Genomic DNA, 27,216 nt, shown 5'->3' on the forward strand with positions numbered 1-27,216 from the left:
AATGTCCGGAGTCTCCTGAGCCTCGGTGCAGACCAACTCGTAAAAGCAAAACCCTCCAGTTGGCTAAAGTCTGCAGTTTGTTTATCTCTCTGCTGCTGCTCTAAACTCAGACCGAGATCATCACCAAGCTGGCTGCACAGTAAACAGTAATCATCAATCAGGATTTAGAGGAGGACTCGCCTGCAGCCGCCCTGGATTACTGCAGACACAGAAAGCTGAGCTGAAAGTGAAGGAGCTGAATCCTGAAGGAGATTTAAATATCCGCAGACTAAATTTAGTGCCTCCACAGAGCACATGCTCACTTGTGAACACGTGTGATGATGATGCCACATTCATGACACAAACAACGACCACAGGAGGGAACAGGAAGCTGAAAACAGGTTTATACTAGAGCTGATGGACATAGTGACTCACTCGTAGTTTTCCTAGTCTTACAGTAAGCAAACGGAATATTTTGGATTTTGTACTTTTGCTTTTTTCAGTTTTTCTGTGACAAGTAACCAGAAATCCAAAAGCAGATTAACAGATCAGAAAACTTGTATTTGTTATAGTAAGTATACAAGCATTGCATTATAAAAAATAAATATTTACACTTTAAATTTGTGTAATGATCACATAATTACTCAATATTAAAACAGATTTGTTTTCTGCTCATCTACTGATTTTCTATCATAACTGTAGATTGAATATTTTGGGATCTATTTTAGCTGTTGGTCAGGCAAAACAAGAAATTATTGTTTTTTTAAACATGATAAAAGATGTTAAAATAATGAATGTAATAATTAATATCTATTGTTGAGTATTAAAACATCAATACAGTGAAGTATACACCAGTGTTATGTACACTAAGGACACAGTAAAGCAGAGCAGTGTGAGACACTGATGGATGACCACTGCAGAGGGACATCAGTGGACACCCTGAAACTGGACCTCAGCACAAGCACTGAAACTGTGACTGTCTGTGAATCAGGATGCAGGTCGAGGTGGCTGGTGACAGTTTGTTGCGTCAGCAATAAGCTGCGTGGCCACGTCCACCGAGAGAGGAACAGAGACCCGGAGGACAAAAAGACATTTACAACAGTAATTATTTACAGAAGGAGGTTTATGGAACTGAAAAGAAATAATCTCCTGAATGACGACAGAGATCTGACCCCAATACAACTGTGCATTTGTTGGTTAAAAATCTATTACAGCGCGAGAAATGTAAAAATCGATACACCGCTGTCACATGGATGGATTTACCTCCTGAGGGGCCTCAGGGCAAAAGTTTGGGCCCCACTGACCCCTAGTACTGTTAATCACAAATCGGCCGATGCACTCACTACTTTGTAATTGGTCAACACAAGTGTAAAAGTACTGAGCTGCAGAGAGTAAAAATATTTTCAGTACTTAACTCAAATACGCTGTGACACAGTTCAGCAACATCTGGTTGAAAGAAAGACTGTTGATTCCAGCAGAACCCAAAGCTCAGAGTGACTTTACTGTTTGCCATCTGCAGTGTGACTGTAGCATTACAGCTCCCCCATGATGGACTATTACGACCTGAGATTATCTGCTCATTTTGTACATTCATTTATGGTCTTATAAATATGGCAGCGGTTTTTGGTAACTGACTTTAGTTTTGGAAAATAAGTTAATTAATTTAGGTCAAATTTTACTCCTACGATGTTTGTTTCTTCCAGTCAAGAAGAAAAATCCATTCCAGTTTAGACGATCTGTGCAAAAGAAGCAGCAGTAAAACAGTAAAGGTAATAGATTCCAAGAATGGACTTATTTGGTTGTCAGAATGTGATTCGTTCAGTCTAATTGTATCTAGAAATACTAAAAAGATAATTTGATCATTAAAAGGATGTTGCAGTGCTTTTGCTCTATGGACCCAGAAACACAGAAAGGTCATCTGGGCAATTTTTATAGCTGGAATTTGGAAAATGCACCACTGAGTTTCCCTCTGGTATCTAGTTCCCATAATACAGCTGCTAGGGACGTCCTGATCCCACTTCTTCCCAGACTCAGTACAAGTACTTACTGATGAGAACTCACCAATACAGAGTATTGATACAAGTACTAACAGAGGTTTTAGTTACTATATACTGAATAACCCTTGTTGTTGCTGATGTCAGTCGCAAATTGTATAAACCCATAATAAAAACTGAACGCAATGATTTGCAAATCTCATCGACCCATATTTTATTCACAATAAAACATAAACATCATCAGTCGTTGGAACAGATATTTTACCATTTCATGACAAATATTAGCTCATTTTGAATTTGATGGCAGCAACATATCTCTAAAAAGGGGCAACAAAAGGCTGCGAGGGCTCAGGACCCCTTCCAGAAATCAGTGTCTGTGAGCACAGTTCACTGTTCAATCCACAAATGTCAGTTAAAGCTGCATCATGCAAAGAAGAAGCCACATGTGAACATGATCCAGAAACGCTGCCGTGTTCTCTGGACCAAAGCTCATTTAAAATGGTCTGAGGCAAAATGGAAAACTGTTCTGTGGTCAGATGAATTCACTGAAAATTCTTTTTGGAAACCATGGACCTCGTGTCCTGTGGACTAAAGAGGAGAGGAACTGCTATAGTCTGTGGCAGTGAATAACCTTAATACAAGATATTTCTTTAACCAACATCTACTGAAAGATTTAGATGACAGACAAACTGTACTGGATTGTATTGGGTTGTACAGGTCATATATTTCTGCGATGTGTGTGTGGTGTGTCTGAACCCTGCACACTTACATGAGGAGCTTCTATGTGACAACGTTGGCGAAGCAGCAGAAAAATATTCTCTCACAGATTGTGACTGAGGGTGGAGGCCGGCCACAAGCCAACATGACTTGGGGGCGACTGACTGTCATTTTCACTTTCAAGGCGATTTCACGCAGAGTGGAACACAACAAAGTCAGAGTTCAGATTCTCACATCAACAAAAGCAACAGGTCTCAGATTTTCCCACTTATTCACAAACCGCTGCCACTTCTATGTCATAAAGATAAACATAAATACTAAAACATTTTTTTTATGGGCGTGTTCACCTCCTCTGAACTAGAAGCCCCGTTTGTCCAGAATGATCACTTTGCATGCGAGTCCATCATGGACGTTACATAATGTCCTAAAACCAGAGTCATGCATGTGACTGTGTTTAGGCAGGAGACAGTGAAGACAGCAGGGGAGGGATGTTGAGGACATATCTGGCTGTCCTTTCCTCAGGACAGAGACCTGCAGGGGAGCTCACCTACAACTCTTACTGTGCATGCGGAGATGCCGGGAACCTGAAGTGCATCTTCTGGTGCAGATGGACGGATAGATGTTGTGTTAAATTGCATTTAGAGCTGCAGCTGATTTTTCCCCCCGTATCCGAACAATGTCCCAAAACCAGACTTAAAATATATTTTAATACATTTCAGGTCTTACTGTTTTTAAAAGCAAACTCAGAATTCACTTTTTTAGCCTGGATTTTGATTAAACCATTTTCTGTGCAGCATTTATTTATGTATTTACATTTTTATTTTTGTTTTATTCCCTGTTGTTTTTAAAGAAAACAGATAAAGACAAGTTTTATTCATCTTTTTTTCTGTTTTATCTACATTTGTATTAATTTGCTTTGTTTTTTTTCAATAATTTTTCATTGATTATCATTTATTTTATCTTTACTCTTTTATTAGACTCATACTTCTATGACTTATTGCCTTGTTTCTTTATATTCTGGTTTTGTGGACATTATCACATTTTTGACTGCGTTATTGTAATAGTTTGGTAGTGTAAACTTTCATCGTTTCAAACTGTAAAGCGCTCTGAATTGAAATAATCTTTACAACAAAAGTGCTACATAAATAAAAGTTTGGATTATTTTTGAGTGATTGTACGAGTTGTGTTAAAATCACATTACCTCTGCACACAAAGCTGTGCAGCTCTGACGATCACAATAATTACAATATTGACTTTTTGTATATTTGCCCGGCAGCTCCAACCTCAGCATCCTTCTACCGATATATTCACAGTTTCTCCTCTGAACATGTCCAAACCACCTCAATCTGTCCTCTCTGACTTTATCTCCTAAACATCTGACATGAGCTGTCCCTCTGATGTCCTCATTCCTGATCCTGTCCATCCTCGTCACTCCCAAAGAGAACCTCAACATCTTAAGCTCTGCTACCTCCAGCTCTGCCTCCTGTCTTTTCTTCAGTGCCACTGTCTCTAAGCCGAACAACATCCACCGTCTTAAAAAAACCAAACAGTTTCTATAATCTTAATTTTTGCTCATGGACCCTGGAGAGTCTCTATGTTCTGATTTCTTCCTGTACTGAGTTTGAGTTTTCTCTCTGCAGTGACAGATTCTTTACAAGAGGTGACACGTCCCAACGGTGTTATCTCAGGTACTGTGCTCTGTGCCAACACAAACATTTCTTTTTCACAAAGCTTCTGAGTATAAACACGTACAGTACTTTGCATTCAGATGGTGTAGCTGCAAGTTGACAGGAGTTTCTCAATGAAGTCAGTGACTTGCATGAAACTTTTGCACAGGATTTTTGCAGATGACAATCTGAACGTCCAAACTTGTTCGAGTCTCCTCACCTCCTTGGCTGAAGCTCTGTGAGCATTTTATATTTAGCAGCCCAGTAAAGTAGGACTGTGTGTGTAGGGAACCCTGCAGCAACATGTTACTGTCCCAAATCCACCAAAACACATGCTACAGTAAACGCTGATGTAAAGCAACTCGTATCAAATGTTCACCAGAGGGAAGAGACACGCAGCAGCACGAAGTTGCTCCTCGGCAACGTCGAGTTTATGTGTTAAACTGGCCGAACGAGGCTTGTTGTTGCTGGTTAAATACTCCCAGGGGTTTGTGGTGTGTCCAACTCTTCCTGCTGCTGCTAAAAGATTTTAAGAGCAAAATCAAGAGACAGACGGCCCATAATTCATAGAGGCAACACTCCAACAGGATGGAGGTGTAACACTGAAGGCATCGCATTCATTTTTAGAAATACTGATGTTTCATTGGTTCATTTGTTCAGATTTCTTTAAATGAGCGCTGAACTAGTAGGAAATGCATATTGTACACAATCACAAATGCCCCATAGACCATCACGTGAAATCTGCAGAGGCAGTGAATGAGAGAGGAAGAAGAAGCAAACCCCAACTTTGACAAGCAGGATATGAGACGAGTGTCAAACTGGGGTCAGAGCAGTGCACAGCAGGAACAGGTGGGGTTCGTTGCTGTGAACGCTCAGGTGTCGACACCTGAGTGCCACAAACCACGTGCAACATTTCAGCAGCCTCCTCACTGTCGTTGTGTGGACATTCTATTAGCTGTGCAGCCAATCCCAACTCTGCTGACATGACAGAACTAACAGGAAGTGTCAAACTGAAACATAAAGTAAAAAGTAAACCTCGTAGCTTGGCAAACACTGCAGAAAATGCCTCACAGTAAACACCAGAGAGCTACAAGATCCACATCGTCCCCCTGGGGGGTTTATTTCCTCACCGAAAACTCTCAAACAACGGGGACTCGCTGTCAGCTGGGACTTTAATCACAGTCCTCCCCCACAAACTAACTTTGTGCGAAGGACAAAACAGAGGCAGGACCACCGGAAGATTAACAGTAAAAAGAATAAAAGCATGACACAGAAAAGAACGGCTGAATATGTGTGTGTGTGTGTGTGTGTTTCTATCCTGTCTTGCTTACAGTAAAAGCAGATAAGGGCCTATTACAAATGCACATAAAAATCACCATTTGGTTATGTATTGATATACAGTATCACCAATCTGTGCAAAATGTCCTCGACTTGTGTTGCATCCTGTGTTTAGGTTTTGGTGACTAGTAAGCTTGAAGGAGTCAGCGCGTGGATGACTGACAGCTCCCAGCCTCTTTTTTTTTTTGCTTTGGCCTGATGGAAGAAGCTGCACTGCAACAAACAAACCAAAAAAAAAAAAAGGCCCGAGCAGCTGCTGGAGAGTTAAACCTCCCATTTAAAACTGCTGCTTTCACTATCGCGTTATCAACTCATTTATTTCCGGAGACGTCCACGTCTTTCGGTCCTTTGAGGACAAAAACTGTGGTCGGTGCAGAGAAGACGCGCTGTGCGTTACGTCTCCTGCGTGTGTTCGTCGTGTGACAGACGATGGTCGCTGCCAGCTGCAGTGTCACCGAGTCGTGGGATTCCATTAACACGCCTGAGTGTTCGGAACCTCGGTTCCGGGTCCAGTTGGGCTTTTTGCTGATGTACATAAAACATAATAAAGACATAAGTCGTTGATTAAAACGCTCGTCGTGTTCTCTTTGGGCTCAAGCAGCCAGCGAACACAAATAAATGCGAGTCCGCGGCTAAATGTCATTTAAGAGACGGAGAAACACGCAGTAAAAACATTCCAATAGATAATTTTTTTAGTTCTTCGCCATGTGGGTTCAACGTTAAAATATTTCGCGGACAAAACGAAACAAGCGCTTCGGATGGAGGCGTGTCCGATAATGGGCGCATCGAGGTTCCCGTTAAACGAAACGCCGTTTGTTAGCCCTCCGGGGTAGCTAGCTAAGCAGGCGGCCGCCCGTCACCGGGGCCACTTAGTCCGGAAAATACATTCAATAGGGGGCTGATAACGTGTCTCCTACCTTGTTGCGTGTGCTGGTTTTTCCCACAGGTAACTGGGAGGATCATGTTTAGGTCATTCTCTCACATGTCACGTCCATGTTTGCATCGAGGAGCCGCAGCGATCGCAGGGTCGAGTTACAAACAGCGGCGCTGACAGCTTCCGGACACGGCCTTCAAATTAAAAGCCGTCCTGGGCCGTCCCACATCTGCGTGACTGTGACGCAGAGGAAGAAACGCAAGCTCTGCCTAACACCCTTTAATATTTACTGGGTTATTCCTACTTTAAACTAAAATGAAACTATTTGTTAACTTAAGAAAACTAATCAACATAATGAATATTGAAAATGATCACGGGTGACAGCTGTTGCTTAAATTCGTACATTTAAGTTCATCTTTTAATTTTGTTGGAGAAATGATAAATGCTTTTATACTGAAGGCAGACAACCTGGAGTTCCGGTGATCCTGTGTCACTTCCCTGCAGCTGCAGCTGTCAGACGCTGATCATGGGGACTTATTGTTGGCTGTGGATCTTGAAATACTCCGCAGTGAGATGATGATGATGATGATGATGATGACCATCAATAATAACAACAACAATAAAGATTTGAATTAACTTTGTTTAAATCCAGCAACAACAAATGTACTATGCACTAAAACCAAAGTATTTTTATTGGTGTGTATCTTAGTTCATCAATGTGTTGAGCGATAGAAGGTAACTAAGTACATTTACTCAAGTACTGTACTTATTTTCAGTTTCAGGACACTTTTTTGTTTTCTGCTACTTTGCACTTCTGATATATTATGACACAACAGGCCACTGGGGACAGTAATCAAGCTTTCAAGGTTTGTGATCATCCTGCATCTATTTTAAGTAATATTGTAGTTTTTCGCCTGTTTTTAATTATTTGTCTTAATTCAGTTAATTTGTTTCTTTGTGATCATTTTAATCTATATTTATTTTTTGGCTATGAGGTTGTTTTGTATCTCTGAAGGTGTCACACTAATTTTGTGTCCGTGGATCCATTTGACTTGTCCACATTTGCCTTAACATAAGTTACATTTTCCCTTGGATGTAGTGGAGTAAAATTATAGAGTAGCATTAAAAGGAAGTAAAAGTACCATAACTACTTAAGTAAGTACCCCTTATTCAAACTGCAGTACAAACATTTCTGCAGTAAATGTATATTTCTGTACTTTATATTAAATAAACAGACAAATTTAGTTCCAGGTTTGATTTGTTTATTTTCTGGAAAATAATGTGAAGATACAGTCTCTTTAAAAATCTCTTCTGTTAGCTTCAGAAGCACCTCTGGTTTGAAAACATATTAATATGTACAACACACTCAACATTCCCTGGTTATTACAATAAAAATCTGTCAAATTTATTATTCAAATACAAAGCAACAAAACCAAAAACAAAACAAAAAGATGCAGAGAGCTCATTTTAAAACCCACTAACAACAACATTAATAATATAAGAGAAATTAATATCATACATCAATAAAAAATATGAAAAAATATGAAATATGGCCTTTAACTGATCCCTAGTCTGCACATACACACACACACACACCCCGGCTGATCAACAGCTCCTCCTATTGGCAGAATCTGGAACTGCAGGTTAAACCACAACATTTTTATTGCATAACAGCAGCAACATGCTACACACACACACACACGTTGTATTTTCTATAGCTGTGAGGACACAGTTTCTCATGCAGGTTACTACTCACACCTGATTTTAACCTGAATTATTAAACCAAGTCTAAACCATCAAACAGCCCTTTAAAAGGTGTGAGAACCAGATAAAATGTTCCTGATCAAATGTGTCCACACAACCACAGGAAGACACACACACACACACACACACACACACACACCCACCCACACACACACGGGCGGAGAGAGTGATACAAACAGAAAAACAAAGATGGGTGGATTTTGTGAAGATTTTTTTTTTAAACAAATGAGACCTCTTTCATTTCCTCAGGACTGAGCTCTTGACCTTCTGAATCACAACTGCTACTCTAAAAACACCAGGACATAAAAACAAAACAATGTTGCCTTTGAAATGAATATGAGTTCAATGCAAAAGATAAAGATGTTTCTGTCCTGCCCTTTTCAAACTGATTCTTAAAGCAGCACCTCTCCATCACATTCAGTTTGAAACAAACTGCTCCACGTCTCTTCTCTTATTCTCCTTAGTCCGTTTCCTGTCAGCTAGTAGCTCTGCCATAAAGACAGACAGACACAAAGTGCAGCCATTTGTACATCGACAATGACTTTTTTTAAACTTTGCCGCGAAATAACCCAAACTACAAGTTGTGACCTTTTTTTTGCAAGTTATTTAAAAAGACTTCAGGTGAGGGGAACTGCCCTTGTTTCCAGTGCAGCTTCTACGTCTTTAAAGGAATCAACAGAAGTAAGGCAGAGACACACAGAACACACCCATCCAGTACAGTGAATACATGCATTTATGACCATCGTCACTTCGATGGGACTGAAATTTGCTAAGTAATCAGAGAACAATGTGAAGCTCAGATTGCAGCGATAAAACTCGGTTCTCTCCTTCCAGGTAGTCTTCCTCAGCCTGTGAAGACGAATGGAGGAGAAAACGGCACATGGGTGTCATCTCAGACCCAAAGAAAGAGACAAAGATCAGTAAGTCACGGCCTTTGTTGCAAAGATTTTATAGATCATGTTTATTTCTGATCTGTCTCATGAGTCTTGTGAACCAAAACCAAAGCATAAAACTCCTAGGATGACTTTGATTTGCATAAGAAAAAAGGAAGGAAGTAAGTGAGGAAGGAAAAGCCGCCTTTGCTGATCAAAACTAACATCTGATTCGAATTGTTAAAACAAGCTGATTTAGTTCGGATGCTGATTGGCCCTGACACATGTTTACTGCTTTAACACTGTAAGGGTTAAAAAGAGAAGTCAGGTGCATCCTTGCAGTGATTTAACTGCAAAAACCTGCACAAAACAACAAATTCAACGTTCAGTGAACTATAGCCTGAGCAATCAGGAGTTTTGAGACAAATGCACTGGGCAGGACATTTTACAGTATGAACAAAATCATTTTACAGCAACGGACTCGTCACTACTCTGCAGGACAAACTGGAAAATGGTGACACACATCTGTAGGGGATTTGTCTGTGCACTTCTTTCCTGCCACTCATCAGCCAACAAGTCTGCACTGAGCGCCGATTGGCTTTGCAGATTCACACATCTGGCTCTACCTTGCACAACATCTTCATCAGAAATGCCCAGAGAGGAAACGTCTGTGAAATTCAGTGCGATGCTTCGCCTCCAGAATTCATCACATACTCATTTAATCGACAAAACTGCAAACACCAGGTGAAATAAACTGATCACATTCCTTATTCTGCCTGTAACACAGTAACCTTTTCATCCAACACGGCTGCATAGAAAAGCCCCCCCACCCCTCAGGTTCGCCTAAAAAACCCATCATGTTCACAGGTCAACTTTATATTTTAATCTCCGACTCAGGTCCACTGGGCTGCCAGCGCCGACAGAAACGACCTCGGCTCAACCCGATCATCATCAGTGTAACATTTACCAGTTAACTTTCCCCATTTAAAAAGGACAAATGAATGTCGCCTTACTAAAAACACAGGTTTCCTCTGGATTGGGATTATGATTTTCTGTTAATTATCAGACGCAACTTCATTCTGCACTATAAGATGTGTGGTGCTTCTCCAGACCATGTAACTGAAGCCAGAGTTTCATGTGATTTATCACATTTTATTCTACTTAAATCTTGATTTTGTGTTTTTATGGAGCATTTCTTCACTTTCATACTACTTTGCTTTTGCTTTCAAATCATCTCAGTTTTTGAATTAAGGCAAATGTTAACAGGACAACAATCAACATAAGCTCTTTTAATTATGGCTTTTAATGAATCCTCTTAATAAATAAAGTTTCAAAATACCAACAGTCACAAGTAACCTTTTTCGTATTAAGAGTCTTCATCTCTAAAGAGCAACTTGCAGGTTAACCTGAAAATGATCATTAGAAAAGTAAATACACAAACATTTTTCATGTTTTACATGATGAAAAATGCGACAGACTAGTGACGGTGGATGGAAAGTAAAACTTTGTGTTGAGCCGTGAAATCGGTCCCAGAATGTGATGTCAATGATGGCACATGAAGCTTCATCTGTGAGATATGAGGGGGGGGCAGTGGGATTTATGTATTACGGAGCTTCTCACATGTGCAGCTTCACAGAATATGCTCATTTTGTTCATACTATCAACATTGTGTTAATTGTAGCCTGCTGGACAAACTGTCCTCATATGTCTCTATTGCAGCGGCCTTGTAATAAAATTTGGCTGTTGTCCGTTATTTGCATATAATCCATTTTTCTAATTGTTAAACTAGCATAGTGACAGATGGGCTGCTCTCCATTTTGTAAAGTCATGTTTGTCTTATTTGAGGCAGTTCAGCAACTCAAAGAAAAAATAATCTCTAAATGTTAAATATACAAATTTCTATTTGTTAAATCTAGATCCTTTCTCTACATACAGGGGCTGCTAACCTGCAAGTCGCACTTTAAAATCTGTTTTTGCGATTTTATCTCTGCTAATAAAACAAATTGTCCACAGAAGGAAAACTGGCTGAATAACAACATCTGATGGCATTTGAAAAGAAGTAAGATTTGCTGAAGGTTATGAAAAACAACTGAATCTGGTTTTTCAGGTGGAAGGTAATGAAGGGGTGGGGGGCACCAAACAACATTTTAAAGAAGACACGTACATAAATGCACACAATAGACATATGCAGCTAATTTCACAAGCGGTTGTTCAAACACTCTCTGACTGCATCCGACTCCAAAACTTCTACAAGCTGTTTTTTCTTCTTTCATTTTAAATATTCTGTTCTTTAACATATTATCTGAAAAATTATATACATACAGATTTAGTCAACGGTGAATTAAAAAATAAAACTTTATAGAAAGAATTTCTTTTTTAACTTTGTTACATAAAAATACATTATTATGCTCTGCTGTGTCCCTCGTTGGGGTTAAAACACAGGTGCAGCAAGTGCAGATATTGAGGGCAGGGCTAAGGGCTGTCAATCACAGTGACCGGGGGTAAAGGTGCAACACCTCCAAAAATTGCAGTTGGGTACTTACTGTATAAAGCTTAAAGGGGAGTTTGTTTGTTTTTTTAAATTGGGGACGATTTTAAATCAAATCGTCAGGATTGATTGAAGCATTTTAAAATAGAATTTTCCAAGTTCACTGAAACTCCAAGTCCTGAAATAAACAGTTATTATCCTTTACAGTTGGAACAGTTATTATTACAACCGCCACAGCTAGAGACAGTAACTTTAGTGAATGAAATGTGTGTATGTAGCTTTCTGTTTGAGTAAGTAGTACACAGAGTATAAGTATTATCTTGTGTGTAAAAGTTAATGGTGGGTCAAAGTTTTTCTTCTATTTAAAATAACTTAAATAGAATAATACACTTAAAAAGAAATTCTCATGAAAATTCTATTAACATTTAAGATGAAATAAAAATCCTGATTTGTAATATAATCTTTCCCAACAGCACGTCACAAGGTTCACATCGAGCATCATCACTGAGCTGATGAAAATCCTGATTGGATTAAAATGTTGTTGTGTATGAATAAATCTGTGGCTGTGATTGATCAGGTGCAGAACCAATTAGAAATGCCCGTCTGCATCTACCTGATGTGCATGTAGCTGCTCTCGTTTCTCCTATTTTATACAAGGTTTGTTTTGTTAAGAAAAAAAAAAAAAAAAAAAAAAAATCAAAAAAACATCTAATATGGCTGTTTATTCAATTCTTCTTCTTTTTTTTTTTTAAACATCCTTTAATGAAAATTGCTCATAAGTGTTATAGGACTGCAGGTCTATGAGAGAGCCACCTGTTAGATGCCTGTCAGTTTTACCAACTACATCTGAAGAGAGTTGGTGAATTTTATGGGCAAACCAAGTTATGATGGGAGCTTTTTGTTTAACAGTTAAAATCGTACAGGTTTAAATTTGTAATAGCAGACGTTATAGTGCATTTGTCTTTAGAGTGCAGCAACTGCAGGATAAGGTTTTGTGTTATTAGAATATAGAAATGAACAAAAGAAATGCTAGAGAGGCCAGACATCAACAAAGAAGATAACTGTGTAGACAAGTTATTATTTTCAGGACTCAGAGATTTCCAGTTTTGGAAAATCATCCGTTTAAAACAGCGAAAACATCAATTAGGTTTTTTTCACGGCAGGAATTCACCTTCCTGCAACTTTCTTTTTGGTCTCGGCTTCTGCTTTTGTTCTCTCTGTCCTCCACCTGCTTTGGAGCCATGTCCTGGGGTCTGCATTTAAGCATTTAGCATAGCGAGCACGGTGTGAAGGAATTCTCACCCGCAAAAGGACACAAAAGGAAAACTGAGAACCGACCTTCTCTGCCCTCAAGTTTAGGTTACAGCTCGTTCAGCAAGTTCCTGCAGTGCAAGAGACACAAATGTCTTGACCTTGGGGAAATTGCACGTTAAAAATCTGACCTAAAAGGGCAATAAAGACACCCACAGACGCAGATATGTGCTGTCAGGGATCCTACACACTTCTGTAACACAGCGCTGAACATTCAGCTCAGTATTCTGAATTTGTTTCTTTGGAAGTGTAAAAGGATCCCTGCCTTCCATCTGCTGCTGATTTACTGCTTCTCAGCACATTTAAAATGCATAATTCTCTAAAGCAACGCAAACAATCCATATAAATGAAACTATAGGCAAGTGCATACGATGCATTGTCAGCAAGACAAGCAGGTCCGGGAGGCTGGAACAGACCAGATCCACAGCTTCTGATCGCACCAGCCACAGTCCAAAGGCTGAAACACGGCCTGTCTAACCATCTTTTAAGACAGAGACATTTTCATCTGAGCGTCTCAGTCTGAACAGAACAATAATTTAGTTAAGTACTTTTTTCTTTGCCGTGGTTCAGGCTTCAGATTGTGGCTCAGTCAAGTTTCAACAATAACTTGGAAGCGATGTAAAAACTGAATGATTATCTAACGATGAACTAATTATCTGTGACCTCACAGGACGCTAACTTCATTTTAGCCCGAGGCAGCTGTGGCTCTACCTCCATGTCAAAAAAGCCCTTGAGTGAGACTGTGAACTCAGCACATTTCACTTTTGTGTTTGACTAATTATTTATACTGTAATAATCTGAGAAGTGAGCACAGCTGTGATGATTCTGGCTGAAAAACTAAATCTTTTCAGTAATCTGCAATTTTTTTATTCTCAATAACTTTGTGCTGTGAGCCCCCTACATGGTTTATGAACATCAAAGATGAGTTTTTTTGGTCAAGGAGATTAAATATATGTTGCATTTAATTTCTGCTTTTGTTTCTGTGAAGCTACTGACACAAAAACATTTGACTATATTCAGACACTGATATGTTTCTCCGGTGTTTTGCGAGAACAAACGTTTCCAAATCCACTGGAACTATCAGTCAATATATTGAAAAAGTACTGAATTGATTTTCACACCAGAATAACCAAAACTGTGCCGACCATTATCAATGCTGAAGTTAGCGATGTCTCGGTTTGCTGAGGAAGGTGGCGCCTGTTTGGAGCCAGACCACTGTAGCTGCAGGACGTCCTGCTGGTTCATCAAAGTCTCTCTTCACTTTTATCTGGTGCAAAAATTTGAAACACAACACACTTTCAAACCCGTGACGTGTTGTGGTGCACGGTCCAACTGGACTGAAGACAGGTTTTGTGGACAAAGTCGTCCGATCTCATGGACTTACTTTGTCCACCGTCACTGTCTGTGCAGAGTTTCAGCACAACTTTAAAGCCTGCTGCTTATTAAAGATTAAAGCAAAGAGTTACTTGGCTAATAGTAAAGGCCCAGGTGCATCCAAATGAATCGTTTATGGCTTTAAAGCTGCTTTAATGGGACACTTGTATGAAATCGGGTGCAACATTTTAAATGCTAGGACCTGAAGAGAAGCAGCACGTTGGGGGTTAAAGCACTGTAAACACTCGAGGGGAGGTTCAATCCCAAACCTTTAACCGGGTTTTCATTTCCTGCTTTCAGCAAATAAGATCAGACCAGCTTGGCCCGAGAAGAAGCTCACAGCTTGTTCAGGCTGGTGAACTGGGAAAAGTTGGGTCAAAGTGACCGATAAAGCAGAAAAAGCCGTCATACTGGCTTCAGACTGGTGGTTATTTGCTAATGTCATGGCAGTTTGCGATACAATTATCCAAACCAAATCACATTGTATTTCATATGGAGGCAAAATGGCAACTGGAGGAACCAGAACAGAAAACAGTCAGATCAACCTTGAGGGAAAGTCTGCTGGGATGCATAATGCGTTGCTGGTCTTTACAGCCGCTTTATTACTTAAAGCCGACGTCATGTGAGCGTTTGCATTTACGTGACTGCTTATTTCATTAACATGCAGATAAGACACATACAAGCTAATGCCTATAAAGAGAAGCATCTTGGTTTTTCTTGACCTCAAGCATTGCAAAAGCGTGTTCAGTTAAGTGCCGTTTACGGAAAAGCTCCCCCTCTTTCAGTTCGTTCTGACACTGAGGTCCTTCTCTCTAAAAACTCATCACTGAATGACAAAGAGATTCCCGTGTAATGTCCAAACCTTGCTCCGCAGACCATCTGGTTGGAGGAGCAGTGAGTGGGCGGTATCTTCTCCACCCCCATCTGGGTGGCCGTCGCTTCGCCAGATTCCCACCGGGCTCCTGGAGAAAAATTAAAAAAAAAAAAGAGTGCGGGGATCATTTCAGTCGGTCAGATCTGAAGGAGTCCTCCACAGCCGGATCAGCGAGCATCAAGTCGTGATCCAGCATGTCCAGAGCCAGGGGGTCCATCCTGAGCGAGTCATCTAGGGAGAAGGGGTCCATCTCAAAGCCAGGGACATGGGACAGAGCACTGGTAATCTCTTTGGACAGACCCGGTGGAGAGTCTCCTGCAGGGAGGGGGAAACGGTTAGAACGAGGACCAAACAGCAACACCGGACTCTTTTATCAGCTTCTACCAAAAAACAGCGGAAATCTGTTTTAAACTATTACATTTTTAAAATGTAATTTTTTTATCTTAATCTGCTTTGTGAATCGCCCTGTGGGCGTCTCTGTGGAACGGGTGACGGGTTTAGCTTTTTGATTGGCTGACGCGTGTAGGATTTACACGAGCTGATTGGTTGCAGCCTCCAGCCACAGGTTTTAAAGGTGGGCTTCTCTCAGTCTGTCTTCACAGGTCCATCAGCCACTGTGCCGAGTTCTACCTCATCTCTCAAACTTGTTGTGAATACTAAGTATTTAAAGGCTACACAACAATAAGATTCTGCGGTTTCTGTAATGGTGGGATGAGATTTAAGCTGCCAGAAGCCAAAGTGACATCTTATGTTAGACTTTAACTTCTGCTGCCATCACGAGCGGCAGCCTTTCCAGCAGCTCTGTGTGTGCTTCAGATATTATCCTATGGATATAGAATTATAGATATATAGAGCGAAACTCTAAAACCCAAGTCCCGGGTCGGCGTGGTTCCCCGTTCATTTGATGAGGCGAGGAGTCTGTTTTGTGGCTGCAGAGCCGGCGCTTGGCTAAAGCTAAGTGGCAATATAAGGCTTCGAACTTACTACCGATCAAGATCGACCTGCGTGAAAAATGTAAAGATATACAGAGAGTGCAGTTTGTTTTTGTGAACTTCCCATCGGGAGGAAAATAGTATCTATCTGTCTATGTCTCTTAAAAATCCATCCTAAAGATATTTCTGCTACAATGAGTTAAAAAAACAGATACCTGAGATCACTTGAGTTGAGAAGCTGGAACCACAGATGGATTAATGTATAATAAAAGACTGAAACAACTAACAAAGTAGAGAAGGGACACATCCAACCAAAGATGGTGCAAGTGCAGGTCCTAAGCAGCATATAGCAAATGTAGCGGTGCCCCACACATGTACACAGTCCCAAAAGATTTCAATGACCTTCAAGGTCATTGGTTCTATATTTTCCTCATCAATAAACTCTAACACAGTCTCAAGTTAATGTGTTAACACTTTTGCTGCTGCTGTAACATGGAAATTTCGCCACTGTGGGACAATTAAAGGCTCATCTGATCTTATCTTAATCTATCAGTCAATACCACAGTTTCCTTTTAAAAATACCTCATAAGCACAGTTGTATTTCAGATAAAAGGCTCAGAAATGTCCTGAAGCCACTGCTTTTTGTACATTATACCTAGAGAGACAGGAGAAAACTGTGCTTTTCCTCAGGACAATTTTCGGTGTGCGTGTTCATGATGATGAAGAAATTCATCACCCAGTCTGGATCACAGATGTGTTTTTAGCTCATTGGCACAGAGGATGAAATCAGTTCTTTGTTTTAGGATTTTCAATGGTTGATAAAAAGAAAAATGGTGACATCTCAAAAGTCTCTCTTGCACAATAGACGTGACTGGAGATTAGAAATACAAATGAGATATTTACTTTATTTATAAAAACTTTACACCCCCGTTCTGGTGGTTTGATTGAGTTTCAGAATCATAAACTATTTATATCTTTGCTTCACATCTATGTATGAACTTCTGCTTCTTACATACTATTAGGTTTGAGATTTTTCTTTCACATGCTTTGATGTAAAGTTCAGAAGTGGAACTAAAGCACCGTTTTAAGTCTAATGCTCAAACGAATTCACTTCACTTTAACTGAAGAGTCATCTACACTTCCCCAAACATCCAACTTTCATTTCTAAGATGATGTTAACCACTCAAATAATTCATGTCCGCTTAAAGATTTCCATTGTTTCCTTTTCATATTTGAATTTCTTATCTTTACCCCACGTACATGTTTAACACTGGGTTGTACAATTTTCTCGCCACTTTTTCAATTGTGCTACAACTATTTTTTAGTGTGGAGATTTTATTTTTTATTAGATTTTATTTTTAACCATTTTATCGAAGGTTTCTGAATATATTTGCTTACTTTAAGACATATAATATTTAGAAATTGTATAATCAATAATATGCATAAATGTATAATCAATATAATATTTAGAAATTGGAACATTTCTTTATATTAGAAATGTTCCTTCCAGTCAAATATACTGGATAACGTCGAGATCGTTTGTGTTCACACATGCTCCCTCCTCACAAAGTCCGAAATCCAGTGCATGTCTGAAAGGGGCTTAAGAGAATTGTAATTTCAACTTCACTGGATTTTGATCACAGTTGCTAGTATTTTCCACATTCAGATTATTGATATGACAAAAATCTAAATTCCACATCAGCTGGTCTCGTCAGCTGGCTTTCTCGCCATACTGACCAGTGAGGATGATGTTGGGCACATTTTGTCGTCCGTCTCCACCGCTGTAGTTCTGGTTCTGGTTATTGAGGAGCTGCTGGTCCCCAGTGTCCTGCAGGCCCATGGACCCCTGATTGTTGGAGGGGAATTGGTTCTTGTCTGTACTGCTGCAGCTCAGACCGCTGTGGTTTAGGGACAGACCATCACCCTGGTGCTCTCCCAGGAACTAAAAGAGGAAGGAAAGACACCCAAACATAACAGAAAGGTAAACGTGTGGCTGGAAACTAACGTAAAGGACCAAAAACAATCCCCCATTTTACCTGATGATGGTCTTAAGACCAAAACATTTCAAGTACATTGACAGTGTGCAGAGTTTTTTGCTTTTCATATTCTGACGGTATTAAGTATTTGGAGTTAGATTTTATGACACTGCGTATGACTGCGTTTACACTGAGAACAATGTGCAAATCATCTTGGAATTTTTAATGAACTCTAGACATGGCTTTGTGCCACTTAACAAATATATAAGACAGGTTTAAGCAGTAACACAAAGACTCTTGTATTACGCTTGTAGGATTCTCTTGTATTAGAGAAGTAGGCAGCCAAAGAACTCAGGGCAGAATAGATGGAGTAGGCTCCATCAGAACTGCTCGTTCTTTACTTTTTAAACTGGAGGAAAAACTACCAAAGTAGATGTGGGTATTTCTGCCTTCAGCCTCAGCTCTCAGCTCATAGATCCTTTTTGGGCAAAGACAACCTGCAGGGTTTAAAACGGAGACACCATTCTCCCTTTGGGCAATGGCATTTCCAGTTTCAGATGTCTTCCTCATGTCAAATAAGATGTTACCTGCTGGTTGGATTTCCCTGTGAGCTGCAGACTCAGGTATGGGTCATCCAGCAGAGAGTTGAACAAAGGATCCTGGAAATATATAAAACAATCACAACATCATAACAGATACTGAAAGCTGAGCTTTAAGTTTTTATGTGCACGTTAGCTCACAGTTGTGTCTACAGTTGGGAGAATGGATGTACAGTGGTACCGGCTATGCAAAATAAGGAATTAATGAAAATGAGCTAATACCAATAAAACATTTCCTCTCACTGATAATGTTTCAAAGGCTTCCAGGAATTACACCGCATTTATGTAAGAGACAAAAGCACCACAGTGGATCATTGTCCGCATGTTGACTTGGCACAGTTTTTACGCCGGATGCCCTTCCTGACGCAACCCTCCCCAATTTCTACCGGGCTTGGACCCCCACTGCACCGGGGATCGAACCACTGACCCTGTGGCCGTGGACGACTGCCTTACCAACTGATCTACAGCCGCCCCTAACTGATTATAGGTGCATATTAGGAACTGATGCCACATTTTATTGAAACAGAAGTACACTACCTGAATACTCAGGTACAAGAACTTGCACAAAAAAAGTTTTAAAAGTACCTCTCCACATTCTTTACTTTCACTGTAGTACAGTAGAAGTAAATGCTCTAAAATGTACTTTAATTCCCATATTAGCAGTTACTGAATAACCATTCCACAAAGCTGATTTCTATTTCTGGTATAGGTATGCAGGTGCTTTTTGCATGAATTCCAGGCCTAATCATGCAACAGTAGACACCAGAAGCCTCCTCGTGTTGCCTTTTTAACTTAATGACTGATCAAATGTCAGAATTGTCAGTACACAATGACATCTTCTTAGCAGACCTCCAGAAATAGCATCAGGTTGTTTTTCTCTCTTGTAATTTCACCTCATTATTACATCAGAAACTGAACACGACACCTCTGATCCTATGAGATAAGAAAGGGTGAGTGCTAGCTTTCCATGCAAGGCACAAGAACGCTGTCGGAACAAACAAGAATGCTTTTATTTTGTGGTTATTTTGCAGCAGCGGTGACAATTATATTATGAGAGAAGATTGAACTAAATTAACACATGTGCTCATATAACCAAGTGTCATCTGCAAACACATCATTATGTAAATACCAGCTTACAAATGTGCATGACATCTTTGATGACAAACACTTTGATGAAGAAAGGAAAAACAAGTGAGATGAATTAAAAAAGAAACATCTCTGACTGGGCGGATTTGTTTCCTGCAGAACAGGAAAAGCTTTATCACGTTACAGGAGCCAATTACTAAAGATTATTCAATGAGCAAAATTCAATAAGAATTTCCTCTCACTAAATATAGAGCAAAGGTTTCCACAAATGAAACCGAGCGAGACCAAAACTGATGGGAGCTGAGTTGTGTTGTCGAACCTGTTACTTGTCCAAATAAGGCCGACACACGAGACGGACTGGTTACATGGGAGACTGCAAAGTTTGTGCAGTCAGGGCTCAATGTTTGAAGACTGAAGAGTCCTCATTGTTGGCATTAAAAGATGATTTTGTGATACCCAAAGGAAAAGCTCTCTTTTCCATCAACACATTGATTCTAATAAAGAAATGAAGACAATATCTAGTCAAAATTAAAATGAACTTTTTCACTGCTGCTCTCCTGAGGATAAACCTGAAACATTCTAGTGACCCTTTGACCTTTCTCCCAGCACTAACATCAAGATAAATTTCTCCATGCACAGAATGTTGATTTAGGAAAAGACACCTTACATATGCCATTAAATTTATGAGAAGAAACCACATAATTTCTTTTTATATTTATGATCACTGGAGAACTAATAGTCATTTCGGTGATTACCTGAACATCCCAACCTGTCAGAACAAAAAGTGCTACACAAGTTAAACTCTGTTTAAGCTCCACTACTAATAATGAAAACGTCATCATCAGTATGAAAATAGTTTTGTCCAACACTTTCATAACAGGACTGTAGAAAACCCTAGAAAACACTACCAGCAGTTAACATTTGCCTGTTTTCGTAGTTTCAGAGGAGCTGACATTTTCACATAAAAACAGCTGTGAATGTTTCAGACACTGCTGTAGTTACTCACATTGTAAAGGTCTGTGGTCAGGTTCTGGCTTATGTGTTGGAGCTGTGAGAGGCCGCTGACTCTCTGCTGCTCCGCCTGCTGCTCACTTTCCCGTTTGATCTGACACTGAGAGGATGCTGAGCTCTGGATGCACTGATCCAGCACATTTTCGTTCTTAATCGGCATTGTGTTTGTTGTGTTCAACTGAGGTCCCATGGGCCTTTGCTGCTGCAGAGACAGACAACACAACACAACCATTACGGTACTGCATCAGAAGTAATAATAAGAAATTCAGTTTTACTTACTGTTCCAAAGTGCTGCTGTATGTGCTGGTTGCGTAGGTTCTGCAGGTGGAGCTGCTGCATGGACTGCGACTGTTGCTGTTGGGTGTTGGGTCGCTGCTGCTGCTGGAGACGGTGCAACTGTTGGTGGTGGTGCTGGACCAGTGCAGAGGGCTGCTGGCCAGCCTGGGAGCCAGGAGGGCCGCTGAGAGGCTGATGCTGGTGGGACTGACTGAGCGCATACGGGGGCAGCCTCTGGTCCAGAGGCAGTTTGCTGGTGTCCAGAGGGACGCCCTGTGGAGAAAGCCTGAGTGTTAGCAGTATTACACGATAATACATTTCAAGAATCATTGGAAATACTTTTGCATGGACAACTGAGAATCTGCACAGACTATTATCGTTTAGCCTTTAGCGAGACGTGTCTTCCCATGTTGAAATCCCTGCTTATTTACTACTGGCTTAAATTGAGTTCCAGATGAACATAAAGTCCAACCATGCTTTCCAAACTGCGTGTAGTAAAGTAACCGTCCAAGTGCAAGACCAGAGCCAAAAAATAAAATAAAAAAAGAACATGTGTCCAAAACAGTGCACGTGCCAGACAGAAAAACTGGACACCACTTTAATGCGTCGTACAGATGAACCATTCTTTTAAAAACCATCCACACAGTATTTGTTAAGTAGTTAAACATTTTATTTTTTCCCTTCTCTACCATGTTCTGTTGGGTGCATTTGTGACACATGTCAACATATGCTCACCCATAGTATGAGCAGAACGGTATGCGTCCATGAAATGTGCATAACTTAATAAACATATCCCCCCTTTCAAAAGCTGTGTGATACAACTGCATGAATAATAAGCCGCCTCTGTAATGAATGTGCTCAGTGTCAGGATAACACTGATGTTTGCTTTGTGCTGTGAGTAGAAGCCTGTTATCTGACATTATCATCTGTTATTTTGTTTTTATTTATTGGACAGTGTCTTCTAATAGGTGATTCTCTTATTAACTGCTCTTCCCACATGTGTACAGTTCAGTTAGGAAGAGGACTAATATCACTCTGAGAAATTGTTGGAGTTAACAGTCTTACCTGTGTGATGGAGGACAAGGTGGGGGAGATGGTTGGGGAGAACTGTTTGGAGTGATGCCTCCGTGACTCCCCTACCATTGGCAGGATAAGAGGGGACAGCTGAGCTCGTCTCCGTGGCGACGTGCTGAGGGACGGCTGACTCTGTCCACTGAGCAGCTGCGGGTAGGACGATGAGCATTGGCCGGAGCCGCCCACACCGCTGTTATAGTTGTGGTTACTGCCGGACGCTGACTGGAGGGAGGAGTTGCTTAGAGAAGAATGCAGTGATTGGCTGCTGAGGGAAGACGGCAGTGAGGGCGAGGAACTGAGGGACGACTGCAGTGAGGGGTTGCTGAGTGACGAATGCAACGAAGCAGAGCTCAGAGAGTTGGAGTAGGAGTGGCTGCTGAGAGAGGACTGGATGTTGGGGTTGCTTAGCGACGACTGCAGGGAGGGATTACTAAGTGTACTCTGCAGGGACGCCAGGAGACCTAAGGACCGAGGACAAAACAAAAAAGTATGAATGCAGACAACATTGTTAACACCCAAAAAGGCTTCATAGAGAGTTCGAGCAGTTTCAGAATGTACTGAACATCTGTATTTAAGATGTTATAGATGTAATGTATGTTACTGTGCATTCAATTGGGATATTAACTCAACATAATACGTGTTTCTATATTTGATAAGCGACAGGTGTAATTCACTTATGAATTCACGCTTTCAGTGATCCAAATGTTCCTTTATAATGCATAAGACCAAGCTCACAAAATCATGTCCAAATTTTAGAAAAAGTGGTAGCCCATCAACTTTCCACTGCATCATCATCAAATCTTGGTTTTATCACTTACGGAAGATTTCTAAAATTAGGAAAATGTTGTCCAATGTAGATATAGAGATGATCATACATGCATTTATGTCATCGCGTTTGGACTATTGTGATTCACTCTTCACTTGTCTTAACAAACGTCTTCAGCGAGGCTGAAACAACAGGAACCAGTAGAAGATCCCACATCACACAGGTTTTATATTCTCTTCACTGGTTACCAATCATATTTACCATTGATTTTAAAATTCTGGTCCTCACTTATGGCAACGCTCCTGAGTACATTATGACCTGTTGACCCCGTATGGCTCCTCGAGAGCATTGAGGTCATCAGGTCAAAATCTGCTTGTGGTCCCTAAAAGCCATTTAAGAACTCGGGGTAATGTGTCTTTTCAGACTGTGGAGCAGTGCTCCTGACTCTATGTGGCTGATTCTGCTGATTCTTTGAAAAAGCAACTGAAAACAAGCTTTTAGCTGACTGGGCTCGTATGGCTGCATCCGTGTTGTAGTTGTGTTTTAATTTATATTTGAAGTTTTGTTGTCTGAACTATTTTCTCTTTTTTTACAGTTTGTAAAGCACTTTGTGATTTTATCTGTGAAAGGTGCTACATAATGAAATTTTACTCACTTACTAAAAGAGGCTCATGCATTTCATTTCTCAGAAATGTGTCTTTTTATGAAATAAAATGTCACCACACGTTGGACGAGCAACTCCAGCTCAATTACAGCTCTGTTAGAATGATGGCCGTGCAGGTTATATATCTAGCAGAGTATATATCGGGCTGTTTGTACTGGTTTGATCTTGGTCTTGTATCGTTTTTTGATGCCACATTAATTTTTTTTAAGGTTTCAACAAATGAATATTTTGATTACTGATGACTCTTCTAGTCCTCCCCTTGATTAATGGACTAAACACTGGTTCTACAAAATGATCCTCACTATTTCCCCAGCCAAGCTATGGTAATTACTTCAAATGTCCTCATATTTCATTGAAGTGCATTCATTTGGGAAACTTCTGACAGATATTTACTTTCAATTTTTCCAAAACAACAGACGTTCACTTCATTTCTTGTGATGCAATGTGACCGCATGATTTCACCTTTGACTGGGGTCAGTAAAGCTGGTTTTCTGCTATAAATTGATCATTGTTTTAAATGTTTAATCAAAACTTAGGTTAATCACTTTGGCCACAATGACGCTTGGCTCCGTCTTATACTTTTTTCAAACAACTAACACAAGAAGAATGACACCATGTGCCTGCAGAATACCTGCAGCAGTGAAAACCAGACAGTGGATTTGTCATCCAGAGGCAGCTCACACCCACAACAATTAACAAACAAAAGCAGGTTCACTAACGGTCTGTCATTAGTCACCATTACTTGCTAGAAGGGCCGTGATTCGATTCCCCTACAGACTTTCTGCGTGGAGTCTGCATGTTCTGGCATGGTTACTGTGGTTTCCTATCACATTCCTAACAGTTAGAATCTGTGTCCGACAGGCTTCCAAAAAAGTCAGCTCACCCATCCCTGAATAAAATAAGGGGTAAAGATAACGGATGGATGGAAAAATGTTTGAAAACTTGGTACGTGGCTTTTTATTATTAGGTGAAAGCAGTAGTTGTTTTTCCACACACACACACACACACACACACACACACACACACACACACACACACACACACACACACACACACACACACACACACACACACACACACACACACACACACACACACACACACACACACACACACACACGTTGTGGCTTCAGTGTGAAGTAAGACGGCCTATATAGGGAAATCTTCCCCACAGGGAGACGACCAGCCTGTTTTCATCTGAGCCCCTTCCCAGGTGATCAGAGCAGAGCAGGTGAAAACATCAGCTCTGTCCCCAAATGAACCCTCGTATCTTCATCACTTCAGCTCCCTCTAAGCCGTCTTATCTAGCTGTTCTTCCTCTTTATATCCCTGTTTACCTTCTGGCTTCTTTTTATACCCTCAGGGTGTAATGCTCATCAATACTCTGCATTTCTATTTCTTGGCCTGGTTTCAGCTTAAAATCAAGACCAAGACGTAGACCTGTCCAGCAGTAGATGTCCATTTCTGCTCATGTAAGGAAAAGGCAGGCAATTTTCTGAATCTAAGTCACAGAAAAAGAAGAAAAAAAAACCTTCACAAAACCAACAACAAACTGTCTGCCACACGCACACAGTTTTGCAGGATTAATATAGAATAATGTGAATATGTAGCCTTTCACACTAAAGGCTTCACCATCATTTGGATCAACAGAAATTAAAAGAAAATCCTGAATAAATGAGTGGAGAGAGATAACAGGTGCTGACACTTTCACATTTTTCTGTCATGTTTGGGTCCACTTGTCCCCCTAGAGGCTCGGTGACTAGAGACCAATCCATTGTTGATCTGAGTAACGAATCTATATCCTGATGAGGAAGCCCTCTTACAGAAAAATCTTATGCTGTCAACAAGTCCACCCTGTGGTACACTAATGTGTTAGACAGAACTCTCAACTGCGATCATCAAAACTTGGGAAGGAAATATGCTTTGTAAGAAAGGTGTTCCAACCCTTATGTAGACGTTGGTGATCCAGAAAACCATAAACCATTTCCATCCAGTAAATCTGTGGCATCCTTTGAGCTGCTTCTGAGGGCAGAGATGCTGATGGCTCAGAAGAGGGGGCCAATAGATTTAACAAATTCAAATAAGTTCAACCTCTGGGGAGCAGGAATGTCCATAGCAAGGGTAATTTTCCCTGCCCAGTCTATGTCCAAACTTGTTGACTTGTCCTGCAGGTGGTGCTGGAGGAAAGTTTATCAGACGAGGAACACGGACACCTTCCTCAGCGATCATTAATTTTCAGAACAAAGTTCACATCTACAAGGAGCCACAGTGTTACACTGATGGACAAACTCTAATATTTCTGGAGGACAATGGGGGAATAAATAAATAAATAAATAAAAACTGAACTCACACAAAATGTTTATGATACATATGATACGTCATTGCATTAGCACCAAAGTTTCGTACACATTCAAACCAAAATTTCACAAATAGAGCTTTTCGAGTTCGTAATTTCCTTGTGGATCCAGGTGCCACCGTTTGTCCTTCTAGGTTAAAACCCTTTGAAGACAACATGATGCTCCAGAGTCAGGTTTGGAGCGACAGGCTGCAGCCTACAGTTAAGCTGAAAGCAGCTTCCTGTCTGTGGTTGGTACAGTAATTTCAGAACCGATAAAACATGGCTATATTTTCCGACAGCATTTCCACCCCCCGCCCCAAAAAAATCCTCTCTCTGAGGATAAATTTAGAAAGCCACCGCACCGTACATCCCCCTTCATTTCATCTTGTCCGCTCTCACCCACATACTTCCTCTGCTAACTTTCACATTAGTTGACTTAGCTGAGGCTTTTATCCAGACAGATTTACAACTGAGCAGGCGGCAAAAGAAGTTGTTCCTGAGGACACTTTAGCAGAGCTGCTGACTGAACCATCTCTTGCCTTATCATGTCTGATCTGAAAAGATTTGTGGAGAAACAAACATAAAAGCTAAATTTAAGTTAAGGTGACACTAATTACAAATAGACATAACAGGTTATGATTCATTAGATGGAAAAAATGTATCTCATTAAAAGACCTAAACTAGAATTAGGTGTTGTTATTCTAAATTATCTAATATATGTGTATGTAGTTACATTGATGCAGCTCCTGCGCCGTATTGCAGGGAAACTCCACTTTCATAGATAAAAAATGTACACAGACACATGGAACTTTTTTTGTCATTCATAGAACTATGACTGGAAATTCCTGCTCCTTTGAGGAACCTTCGTAGTTCATGCTACAGAGGAGTTTCTCAGCTAAATAGGAAACACGAGTGACATATGTGTAAACCGATCAGTGCAGCAGTGTTAGCGGAGAATTTGAGTGAGGCTCAAAGTTGTAGTCATTTTCATCCTAGAGCGGCTGATATACCCGTTTAGATTAATGTGAGGTCAGTTTATCCAAATGTATAAATTTAATTCGATCTCACAAAAAGTATCTCAGCACTGTGTGACTGCTCTGCCAGGTGAGACAGCGGTGATCTCTGCAACTCAGCACAAACCGATATAGGAATGGACACGGACATTCCACCAGCCTGTATCACTTTAGATTTCCTACTGGCAAAACAGATAACAGAATTATTATCATCATGTTTCAAATTATA

General features: G+C 40.5%; 2 protein-coding genes across 8 annotated transcripts in view; both read right to left on the reverse strand.

Annotated features, from left to right (window-relative positions):
* The window catches only part of LOC137129819 (DENN domain-containing protein 4B-like), a 40,663-nt gene extending 33,898 nt beyond the window's left edge, over window positions 1–6,765 (reverse strand). For 3 of the 5 annotated variants that reach the window (XM_067509138.1, XM_067509137.1, XM_067509133.1), the window contains exon 1: window positions 6,613–6,756. The gene's annotated coding sequence lies outside the window, so the exon portion shown is untranslated. Of the gene's footprint in view, window positions 1–6,612 lie in introns of all 5 variants that reach the window. The other 2 variants (XM_067509135.1, XM_067509134.1) reach the window with 2 other exon arrangements.
* Window positions 6,766–8,338: 1,573 nt separating this feature from the next.
* Window positions 8,339–27,216, reverse strand: part of LOC137130992 (CREB-regulated transcription coactivator 2-like) — a 45,090-nt gene continuing 26,212 nt past the window's right edge. For 2 of the 3 annotated variants that reach the window (XM_067511743.1, XM_067511741.1), the window contains 6 exons: window positions 22,198–22,667; window positions 21,136–21,405; window positions 20,852–21,058; window positions 18,748–18,819; window positions 17,922–18,126; window positions 8,339–15,567 (listed from right to left, as the gene is read on the reverse strand). In XM_067511743.1, coding sequence (XP_067367844.1) covers window positions 15,377–15,567; window positions 17,922–18,126; window positions 18,748–18,819; window positions 20,852–21,058; window positions 21,136–21,405; window positions 22,198–22,667 — 1,415 coding nt within the window. In that variant the 3' untranslated portion in view covers window positions 8,339–15,376. The remainder of the gene's footprint in view (window positions 15,568–17,921; window positions 18,127–18,747; window positions 18,820–20,851; window positions 21,059–21,135; window positions 21,406–22,197; window positions 22,668–27,216) is intronic. The other variant, XM_067511742.1, reaches the window with a different exon arrangement.

Source organism: Channa argus, chromosome 7 (assembly GCF_033026475.1).
Source record: "Channa argus isolate prfri chromosome 7, Channa argus male v1.0, whole genome shotgun sequence".
Classification (NCBI taxonomy): Eukaryota; Metazoa; Chordata; class Actinopteri; order Anabantiformes; family Channidae; genus Channa; species Channa argus.